This window comes from Pteropus vampyrus, unplaced genomic scaffold (genome assembly GCF_000151845.1).
Source record: "Pteropus vampyrus isolate Shadow unplaced genomic scaffold, Pvam_2.0 Scaffold105, whole genome shotgun sequence".
Taxonomy (NCBI): domain Eukaryota; kingdom Metazoa; phylum Chordata; class Mammalia; order Chiroptera; family Pteropodidae; genus Pteropus; species Pteropus vampyrus.
In genome coordinates, this window is record NW_011888886.1 from 27,846 (window position 1) to 38,902 (window position 11,057).

Genomic DNA, 11,057 nt, shown 5'->3' on the forward strand with positions numbered 1-11,057 from the left:
CACACACATTCCGGTCAGAGACGAGACACTCGATGCTGCCCAGTGTGGGTTCTCGTGGCGATCTGGTCCGCCCCTCTGGCCGGGCTCGGCAGTGAGGATGACGATGCAGGACGCTCCTGGGATGCCAGGAGCAGCCGGGGCTGTGGGCACGGGGTCCCAGGCGCCCGGACGGCGTGGGAGGGCTGCGTGCCGCCTGCACGGGGCATTGCCCCTGACCCCTGCACCAGCGACCTCTCCACTGCAACAGACAGGGCCATGTCACAGCTCCGGGACAGAAGCCACCGAATTCGAGCCGTCACCATGGAAACCTTAGCCCGGCCGCTCCACCCTGCGCTTCGTGACATCACTGGGCCCCTCATGAGAAAGTGGCCAATGGCGGTGTCCCTGTCCCCGCAGGGCGCAGGGCGTGGACTCTGCCCTGGGACGCATGCAGAGAAGCCGCACGGCTCAGGGCGGGGGCCCCTTCCTGATGCCACAGGCTCAGAGCAGAAGGAGGGGCAGGGAGCCACGGGGACCCCAAGGGCTTTGTGGGCAGTGTCGTCCCTTCAGGCCCTTTGTGGACCAGCACTGCCCATGGCGTCAGGTGGGAGGGACAGAGGGCTGCAGTGTTCTTTCCACAGGCCGTGGGGCCGTGCTGTGCTCAGTGCCCACGTCCTGCGGCCCCCTCAGGAGCCCTGTGGTGTAGTCAGGCAGAGCTGGGCGCAGCCACGCACCCCTCAGGTGAACCAGGGAGGGGAGAGGGCCGCCAGGGACCCTGCCCAGCCTTCCTTCCCAAGGAGGACGCCCTGGGCCGTCGCCCGACATCGAGGCCTTCCCAGAACTCCACGCAGCGCCCGGCGTCCCAGCCCGAGCACCCGCCTCTCCCCTGTCCCCGGCCCCTCAGCTCAGGCCAGCGGCTGCCCCCACACCCTCCTTCCCAGGAGGCAAAGACTGCATTTTCTCGCAAAGCCACCTCCTGGGACCTGAGAGCCAGAGGCATTCTTCGGAAGGCAAACAGACACCGTGAAGTGATGGCAAGAGCTAATGTCACTCGCTCACCGTTGGGAGCAGCGTGAAGATTCTGGGTTATCATAATGAAGAGCAATGACGAAGCAGCACATTTTCTTGGATTCCCAAGTTCCTTTATATGACCAAGTTCTGTGTCTTCTGCGGGGCCTACCGATTTGAGAGTTTTGTCCTTAAAAACAAGATGGGGAATTTAGATTAGATCAGGAGTCAGCCACCTACGACCAGTGGGCACAGTTGGCTTGGCCCTTGGCCTGGTGTTGTTGATAAAGTTTTATTGGAGCACTCGTGTATGGACAATGTGGCTGCCTTCATGCTGCAACATCAGGGCTGAGCAGTCGGACAGACTGCCTGGCCCGGCACTGCCAAGGACTCAGTGTCTGCCCCTTTCCAGGAAATGCTCGCCAGCCCCGCAGTGATGATTCTACCATTTTCAGGGCCGTCCCTGACACAGCTTCTTCCTCGAGGCCTGAATCTGGTGTCCTCATTTACCTGGGGACTGTGGCGATGCATGCCTGTCCTGTGACAGCCCGTTTGGGTGAGGCCTGGGCCCGCGTCTAGCCGCATCCGGCCCCAGCCTGTGTAGACCGCAGTGAGGAACAGATCCCGTTTTTGATGCAGATGCACTGCATCGGCTCAGGCTGCCATCCGGCCACACGGCCCAGAAGCTTGCCAGCGCCTTTCATGGCTTCCAAGTCTCCCCAGCAAAAGCCAGTCTCGGATTTCTTCCCTAGAGCAGCCGTGCTGAAAAGCTTAGACGCCCTGGCCTGCTTGCGGGCTCTGCAGCAGCCCCGTGATCCTCTGGCAGGGTGTCCGCGTTCCCTGTGGCTTCCCGTTGTGGTTGCCTTGCATGGAGAATCGATGTCACACTGCCCTGCGGGGAGCGAGACGGCCCCCGGAGGAAGGGCCGCCCGGGACCCGGCAGTTACAGAAACGCGCGTTTTGAGCAAGGACATGAAGAGTGTGTCAGGGTAGCGTTTCTCCAAATGACTCCCTAATTTTGTTAAATCGTGTGAGCTCCGCTTGGGATGGAAAACCTGGCCATCACACAACAGTGTGCCCGTGGCTTGGATCTAAGTCTGGGAGGGGGACAGTGTCAGGCCAGTGAGCCACCTGATGAGAAGACCGGCCATCCCCGTCCCTCATTCCCATCCTTAAACATTCTCTGGGGGGCTGCTGCCTAAGCTGTGCAGGGCCAGACACGTAGGAAGGCGTGCTCTAGGGAGGGGGACACGGAGGCAGGATAGGACCCGGACCACGGAGTGTGGGCCGCGGAGGAAGCCCAGACAGGCTGTCAGGACAGACTTCTGTGAGCCTGGGGGCCAGCAGGGCTGTCCTGGGGGGCCACGGATGTGCTGGGGGCAGGCAGCAGTGTCCCCAAAGAACTTGAGGGTTACTTGGACTGAGGTCAGAGGCAGGGGGCGCCTGGCGAGGACAAAGCCAGAAAGCCGGCTCGTGATGACTGGGTCATCTGGAGTCTCCTTGCCGGTAAAACAGAAGCGTGCACTGAGGTGACCCCTCAGCCCGGCCTGCGAGCCCCTCTGCCTGCCAGGCCTGACTCGCCCCTCTCGTCTTCCCACCCTAGAGGTGCTCCTAGACCCCTGCCGGACTTGGTGCCCGGCGTCCACCTGCCAGGCTGTGTGCCAGCTGCAGGAGATGGGCCTGCAGACCCCTCAGCTCGTGCGGTGCAAAGCGTGTGACACAGAATTCTGCTCCGCCTGCAAAGCCAGCTGGCACCCCGGCCAAGGCTGCCCAGAGACCGTGCCGATCACCTTCCTTCCCGGGGACACCAGGTACCCTCTGCGCACAGCGGGCGCGGGCCGGGGGCTGGGAGAAGCCAGCGGACGGCGTGGGCTCCCCCGCGGGGAGCCATGGGGGCGGGGGCGGGGCGCCTGCCCCTGCATCAGCCACTTCCTCTCGAGCCTCATCCACACCCGGGTTGGTTTGTTTATTGTTTGTTTTGGGGAGCGGATTGTGTGCCACGCTCTGTGCAGAGGAGGCCGGCGCACCCTGTCTGTCCAGAGGATGAGCCTGCGGAGAGCTGTGGCTGAGAAGGGTTCTCAGTGCTGTGAGGCCCGAAGGCGCCGTCTTGCTGACGGTGGTCAGAACCGGTGCCGGAGCCAGAGCCCGGGTCACCGGGCGCTGGGTGTGACACCACGGAAGTCACCGGCAGCCGGTTCCCAGCTGCCCGAGGCCCCAGCGGCCACACCCCCCTAACATGGCGTCCCTGTCGGGCATGTGGCCGGTCACTGCTGCGCCTCTGTGTGGGTCCCCAGGTGGACACTGCGGCATCACTCTGTGCCCCTGGAAACGTAGTAGGAAATCGATGACATTCACCCCTTCGTGTCCTACAAAATCTGCAGTGGTGTGTGGTTTGGTTAGAGTTGGTCACCTCCCTGCTGAGACGGCGTTTCTGACATGCGGACTCCCGCCATCCACCCCGAGGCGTTGGCCTCTCTCCCCACCCTGCTGTCCCCGCCCCGTTCTCCAGCTCAGCCCACAGAGACCCGCTTGGCGACCCCGGGACACAGCCCTCTCTCTCTCGTACCTGTGACTGGGGTGCCCTTCTCTGCCCTCCTCCTCTTCCTGGAGACTCCGTGTCCCCCTGGAAGCCGCGGCTCACGTCCCCTCCTCTGTCCAGCTTCCCAGTTCTCAGGGGAGGGCTGGTGGCCCACCTTCCGTGTCCCCACGGGAGACCGTCCGTGTTGCTTATGACCCCAGTCCCGTCGTGTTTCGGCTCATCGGTGTACATGGCCGGTTCTTCCCGACGCCGCGGCCCGGCTTTGTCTGAACTGCGTCACCCGGGACGGGCACACGGCGGGCACATGGCAGGCACACGGCGGGCACACGGCGGGCACACGGCGGGCACTCGAACGCCAGAGCGAACCAGTGGGCTGCACTTAGGTCTCAGCGCTGGTCATGTAGCAGGAAGAACTCTCTAGTCGGGCCGGACTGCGCATCCTGGGAGAGCTGGATTCCGGGCTGGGGAGGGTGGAGTGGGGGGGCACTTCCCCTCGGACGCAGAGAGACCCCCGGGCAGTGAGTGCGTGGGCATCTACCTGCTAGGAGCAGGGAGACCAGGAGGGAGGAAGAGCCGGAGCCCCCCCCTCCCCGGGTGGGGGCGGGGCCTGGACAGAGCTGCTGCTTCCCATCCAACCTCAGGGCGGAGGGCGGAGGGAGGTGGGCGTGGGGAGCCCGATGACCGGGCCTCGTCTGTGGTGATCCGGGCTCGCCGAGGCCATCGCACAGGGCTGGCTGTCATTTCACAGCAGTTTGTATTGTTAAGTCTTCACGTCGTGCATTTTACAAAGAACGAAAATGATACAAAAAAAAGGTCCATGCACAACCTTAAAAAATGACGCAAGGGCAGTTTAAATCAAAGTTCACAAGCCGCAACTTGGGGAAATTTAAATTTCAAACATTTTACGTAAAGATCTGCAACCCCAGCTTCTGCGGGAAATCTGGATAACCCCACTTGCCGACAGACGGCTGGGCCCGTTGTGGCCAGGCCGTCAGCAGGGGTGTGTGCTGCCTCCCTGTGCCACGACCTCGCCACGGCCTCCTGTCGCCCCGGCCCTGACCGACAGGTGACCTCGCCCAGCCTCCCGTCACCCCGGCCCTGACCGACAGGTGACCTCGCCCAGCCTCCTGTCGCCCCGGCCCTGACCGACAGGTGTCAGCTGCAACTGCGTGTACGATCATCTCTATTCGCGTAGCAGAGTTCCTCTCTTAAAAATTACATCTTCCCTTCACCCACGTTGCCGTCGGCACCGGACGAGCCTTGCTCCTGTGCGTGTGTCTGGCTCTTAAGGATGTCCGGGGCGGGTGGCGATGGCGCCTCAGACCCGCTGCCTGCCTCCACAACTACGAGTTTGCAGCGAGAGCTGTGACTGCTAATAACTTGAAATGCCATTCGGGTGCCAGCAGAGGTCTGCGAACCACGGAGTAAACGCCGTGCGTGCCACAACGCATGAGAACGTGCGTATTCAACGGCTTCTGTTTCAGAAAGTCCCTTGGAAAGACGCTTCCTCCAACATCAGCCTAGTTCACGGCACCGTCTTCAAAATTAGCTGACGCGTCACAGCAGAAAATCGGTTCCATTACTTTGAGGTCGCATGTAGCTTTCAAACCAAAGCAATGTTACCTAGGCTGACAGTCAGCCTCGATGCCCGGTGACCTGTGGCGCTTTGCGGAAAACACATTCATTTCAGAAAGAGGCCACGGCTAGTGTTGGTGCAGTCGACCTGTGCCGGGTCCATGTGACCTCATGCGTAGTTCTTAAGTTAACAGCACGGGGGTGGGTGGGGAGTCCTTCCGTGGTCACAGCTGAACAGCCATGTCACTTTTGGCAGCAGCTCAGAACTGTTGCTGCCATTCACTGGGCGCCTCCCACACGCATGACGTCACGCCATGGGCTTTTCTCCCCGAATTGACCCTCACGCCCGCACCCATGAGGAGACCGAGGCTCAGGTTGCTACACGGCTGGTTTGTAGACGAGCCAGCTCCTGACCCCGGCTTAAGCCTGTCACACCGCCCGGATGTCTGCAAGCCTAGGCAGACTCCTCAAGACAGTTCTTTCAAGACAGGCCAGGTAGATCTGGCTAAGCAAGTAGTGTGTGCTTGTCACACTTATTTTTTTTTCTGAAAACAGCAAAGCGAATAAAAATTATTAGCCTTTTGCAACGTATGCAAATATAGAAAGCCAGGACATGAGATTTGTCTGTGATCCTGTCAGCCAGGTGCCTGTGTTTACAAGCCTTCTGTCACATCTTCTTTTGTTTGTCTGTACGGAAGTCTGAGTTCAGATGTCCGCCGATGTGGCTCCTTTTCCCCCTCAATCAAACTGGCTGACTCACAGTTTTCGATGATTTGTTTTCTGGAGTTTTCATGTCTTGGGCTTCGTTTTATCTCCTTTAATAACACGTGACCGGGGTCCCCGTAGTCGAGCTCATGGTCCCCGCCTGGGCCACGGGGACAGGGCCCCGAGTCCCTGTGAGCGGGCGGGCCCTGACGGACTCTCCCCACAGCTCTGTTTTCAGGCTGGAGGAGGACGACGCGCCCATCAAGCGCTGCCCCAAGTGCAAGGTCTACATAGAGCGAGACGAAGGCTGCGCGCAGATGATGTGCAAGAGCTGTAAACACGCCTTCTGCTGGTACTGCCTGGAGTCCCTGGACGTGAGTACGGCCACCGCCCCGTGCCCGCGCCCACACCCGCACCGGGGTGCCGCGGCCAGACTGCGCTGCGGCTCGGAGCAGCCACAGACCCGCGAGGGGAGACTCCTCAGGGCCTCGGCGTCTCCGTGTAGATAGGGTCCATAGACATGTATCTAGTCTTTATATTATATGTTACGTTTATAATTCGTTAAGTCGAGTTATCTAATTTCTGGCCTGCAGTTTGCCACTCCTTAGAACTTCTCGCGGGGAACGGAAATGCCAGTTTTACTATGATTTGCCAAATCTCCTTGAAGGCACTTGAGGGGGAGCCGTGGACATGGACCTGACAGGTTTGATTTCTGGGTCAGGCAGTGTATCTGCTGCCGCCTCCCCCTGCTTCCGTGACCGAGTTACAAGGTATGGGAGGCCAGCCCTGCCGTCCGATCCTTTGACCACAAAGCTTCTCGTGCTCTGGTCTCGGGGGGCAGCCCCTCTCTGTCTGACTCAGTTTGCACGCCCGGTTCCTGCCCGTGTGGGAGGCCCAGTTGTGTGCTGGCCGTGTGACCTAACGACAGAGGCCCCCACGCTGCACTTTACTATTGAAAGTCATTGTACTCATGGCCAAGCATTTCTCGTTTTTCTTGGTAAATGAGGAGCCACTGGAAAATGACCTGGTGGCCATAGAAAGCAGATTCTGAAGGAATCGGGTGAGTGATGAAGCCCAGTAACAGCGAGTTGAGACAAGGGCATAAAGGCAGGGCTGGAAGCCGGCGGCACCTCTGAGAGAGGGGTGCATTCCGCTCAGCCTCCCTTCCCCTCAGGAGCTCCCCCCGGAGGCCCCGTCTCCCGCCCAGGTGTGCGTCAGGGAGGGACGAACGGTTGACAGTGCTTCCTCCCCGTCATGGTCCTTGCTCCCCCTCCTCTGCTCCCGGCCAGGCACCACCCCCTGCTTCCTCACTGGTGCCGCCCGAGACGCTCCTGGCTCTCTGCTGCCCGGCCCCTCCTCGCATCGCCAGACTACGGGAATTCATTTGCCTGCACACGTCCGAGCCCATGGGACACGGACAGGAGTTTGCAGCAAAGAGAGTAAAGGTTTATTTAGGGACTTGGCGCCAAACCCAGAGCCACCAGTGAGCTAGTGCTCAGAGACCTGGCTCCTCGATGGCGTGTAGGTTACAGATTCTATGGGGCAGAATGGTTCAGGGTCGTGCTGGGAGCTGATCGGTCGGAGGTGAGGTGAGGGTGATGCGTCCTTTCTTCGGGTCTTGAGGACAGTGCCGAGGTCTTTTCTGGCGTCCTTCTGTCTAGTTTCCTGGGAAAGTAGCCAGGGGGCCATTCCATCTTAAGGCTCAGGAGCTGAGACGTAACTTAGGTCGAGATGTTACCTTTATCCTGCCAGAAGTCCCCACAGTGTGACCAATAATCGGGCCCGGGCTCCTGTCTGCTGCCGCCTCGGGGGTCGCTGGTCATCCGGGGGAAAGGTGAGGTCTCTTGCGGAGGGAGAATGGCTTCTAGAGCCAGGACTCAAAACTGAGTATAATCCAGGTCGTAAGGAGCCTGGGCTTCGCCAGCATGTATGCCTTCCGGGCAGAAGGGCCGCACACGCGCGCTTTTACGTGTTTTGGAAAGATGAATCGGTAATGTGATCAAAGTGACTGCCCATGCCACCGTGCGACTTCTACACGCTTATTTTATGCAACACGTGCCATCGTTCTGTGAGAATTAGAATCACCGTTTCCTTTGTTATCAAGACGTCCGGGACGGTTAATATTCTTTCCCAAAAGCACGGAAGGAGGGAGGGACGGGACCCGCACCCACACTCTGACCTTGCCAACCCTAAAACCCAGCAGCAGCTTTGGGCCAGGTCAGGCAGTGCGAGCCAGGCTTTGACGAAAGCTGCAACCTGAACGCGGGTGGATTGTCGTCAGGAGTTTATTCCTACCTCTGAGCGTCTTCCCGATTTGCATCTTTCTGCCCACACGCCGCCGTCTCGGTTCCCACCGCGGAGCTTAGCGAGAGTTCTGTGAACGATAGTCGGGGAGATGGTCTCTGCTACAAACAGGCACCTGCGTTCCCGCCAGGTGCTGGCGCTGGTGGGCCCCAAGGCCCCGTCAGTACACTCGGTGTCACAGTGAGTCGCTTACGCGATGTAAAAGCATCTTAGGACGCTTTTGTAGGGAGAAGGAAGGTACTATTTAAACGAGCGTCCACTTTGTTCAGGGAGCATGTCCTGATGGCCCCAGCTCAGGTCCAGGTGGGGGCAGGGGGTGGCGGCCCAGTCCGTGACATCCGGGAGCTGGTGGCCTGCACGCTGAGAGTCACGTCACACCTGTTAGCACCAGGTCCCCATGCAGAGGGCTGCAGGGCGATGGCTTAAGTCCACTGGCGGCCCTGGGGGAGCAGGCACTGGGTCTGGGCGGGTCAGAGCGCTGTGACCGCAGAGGCAGAGTTAGTTTACCAGGGAACTGGACATAAATAGTGTGTGGCCTGAGCATGACCGGAACTAGAACTCGGGGCCACGACTAGGGTGTCTGTGTACTGAGCTGAGGGTTTTGGCCCCCGGCACAGGGCTCCTGCTTTCAAGCACTGGTCACTACGGGTTGGGTCGGGGCCACTTAGGAAGGTTGGGAGCTGGGCCCCACCCTGGACTTGGAGCCAGGGTCCCTGGTTGGAGCCCGGGAAGCTGCATGTTCTGTAATCTGTCCAGGTGACTCCGCTGGGCAGCCAGGCTTGTCCTCCCTGCTGCTGTGCCCGGCTCACGTTCGGCGGGATCGTGCGACGTGAGTCGATGTGGCCTTCGGAAAACAGGTTCAAAAGCTGGTCAGGAGCCAGTGGTGCGAGCCTTTTCAATGGGCATTATGGGAAAATGAGAAATGCAAATGAGAAATAAACCGATTTCAGTGGGAAATGATGCAGAGTCGCGGGAAGGCGGGGCTCACGGTGGACAGAAGCCCTCGGCAGTGGCTTCCCAGAAACAGAGGTCCGGCCGGAGCAGCCTTGACCTTCGTCTACACCTGCACCCCCCTTACAGCGGAGGGGTCTGGGTGAGGGGGGCAGGCCGGCAGTGGAGGCTGGAGCATCCCACCTCCTTCAAAGGCTTCTCGCTAGGACCCCAGAAAAAGCCAGGATTTCACGACGCATCACTGGGCATTCGGGGCCCGGAGGTGGAACTGCAAACCCACACGCTCGAGGCCTGTGCTGGCCGAGGGTGAGGGGCGGGCCCTGGCCGCAGCCACCCAGTCGTCCTAGCGGAGTTGGTTTTAAGGGCCAGACAACAGCCGCTGTGTCCAGGGAGCTCTCGCGAGAATGATGCCCTGTCCACTCAGACACGTTGGGCCCTGTGCGTATTCACCGTTTTCTCAAAAGGAGGGTGTCTGTTTGCACCCTCCCCAAAAGAATACACAGCCATCAGCCCCTCCTTTGTGCTGTTTCCTGAGTAAAAAGGGGGGATAGCACTTCCTGTTCAGGGGCTGGGGCAGAGGGTTTTGTCCAGAAAACTTCCCACGAGCTCACTGGTGCTTGTCGGGGACTGCGTGCCAAGCCCTGGGCCGGGAGCCTCGGCGGAGAGGTTGGCATCAGCGAGCGGAAGCCGACAGTGCAGGTCGTCATGGAAGGTGGTGGCCGTCAGGTGGAATGTCATACATAGCACCAGAAGGAGATGGGAACAGGCTGCATCCCCGAGAGTCAGGAGCCACTGCCCCCTTCTGGACAGTTAGGGAACCAGAGAGGCTGGTTCCGGGCTGGTCCCTAAGTAACAGGAGGTTCTGATGGGCTGTACCTAGAGGAGGCACCGCACGTGGGCCATCTGGTGCCAGTGGGGGTGGCCGGGAGCAGAGGAAGCCGTCCAGTGGGGAGTAATCCCGCCTGGACCACAGGAGGCCACGGGGCAGTGGGACCAGTGGGTGAAGCACGGCAGGGCCCAGAGCAGCCTCTGAGCAGCAAGACCCCGGCCTGCTCCTTCAGACTGCGCATCGCGGGATTTCCTCTGGTACAAACCAAGAGTGCCCGCCGGGCCCAGGGCCCGCTTCAGGCTGACGACGAACTCGGGGGCAGGAGTCGCGTGCGTGGGGGGCGTGGGGTTGCCCTGCCTCTGCCTCAGCCCTCGGCTCCGTCACACCCCCATTCACTCAGCTCGTGAAACGGGAACTCGGCCCAGGCAGGACTCGTCACTGAACCGAGCGGGCTCTCTCTCCCCAGGACGATTTTCTCCTGATCCACTACGACAAAGGACCGTGCCGGAACAAGCTGGGCCACTCCAGGGCGTCCGTGATCTGGCATCGGACACAGGTAGGAGGCCACTCACCTGGGACTTGCTTGTACGTGTGTGTGTGCGTGTGTGTGTGCACGCGTGTGTGCGTGTGTGCGTGTGTGTGTGTGCACACGCACGTGTGCACGTGTGCTTTTCAGAAGACGTGCCGGTAGGTTGGGGATTTGCTACCTAGAAAAATAGAGCCAGTCAACGTGGACCCGGTGGCCCTGGCCGGCAGCCGGAGCACACGTGTCACAACGGCACGTGGAGCGTCTTCACGTCAGATGCTGTGTTGCTCGCTCCCCGCTCACGGTCTTGGAAACCGTTCACTGCGTGTCGTTAACCCCGCAGAGCTTCCCGCAGAGGCCCGAGGTGAGTGAGTGAGTCACAGAGAAGGGTGACAGGGAAAGAACAGGAAACGCGCCTACCCGGGGAGTCTCTGCAGCCCGTGCGTCTGCAGAGGGCCTGCGTGTTACCGTGGGCTCATGGTTCCCGTGCGTCTGGTCCCTGCTGGGTGCCGGGCTCGCTTCTAGCCGCTGGGAATGCTCCAGCGAGTACGGCGGATGCGTCCTCCTCCGAGGGGACCCACGTTCTGCTTCGGGGCAGAGATGGTAAACCAGCAGCAGGTGCGTAATGTGACCTCAGCCGT

At 60.5% G+C, this 11,057-nt stretch overlaps 1 protein-coding gene across 6 annotated transcripts in view; it reads left to right on the forward strand.

Annotated features, from left to right (window-relative positions):
* The window catches only part of RNF144A (ring finger protein 144A), a 35,353-nt gene extending 24,497 nt beyond the window's left edge, over positions 1-10,856 (forward strand). For 5 of the 6 annotated variants that reach the window (XM_023533583.1, XM_023533581.1, XM_023533579.1 and 2 more), the window contains 4 exons: positions 2,591-2,798; positions 6,033-6,180; positions 10,357-10,506; positions 10,541-10,851. In XM_023533583.1, coding sequence (XP_023389351.1) covers positions 2,591-2,798; positions 6,033-6,180; positions 10,357-10,506; positions 10,541-10,609 — 575 coding nt within the window. In that variant the 3' untranslated portion in view covers positions 10,610-10,851. Of the gene's footprint in view, positions 1-2,590; positions 2,799-6,032; positions 6,181-10,356; positions 10,507-10,540 lie in introns of all 6 variants that reach the window. The other variant, XM_023533580.1, reaches the window with a different exon arrangement.
* The last annotated feature ends 201 nt before the right edge of the window (positions 10,857-11,057 follow it).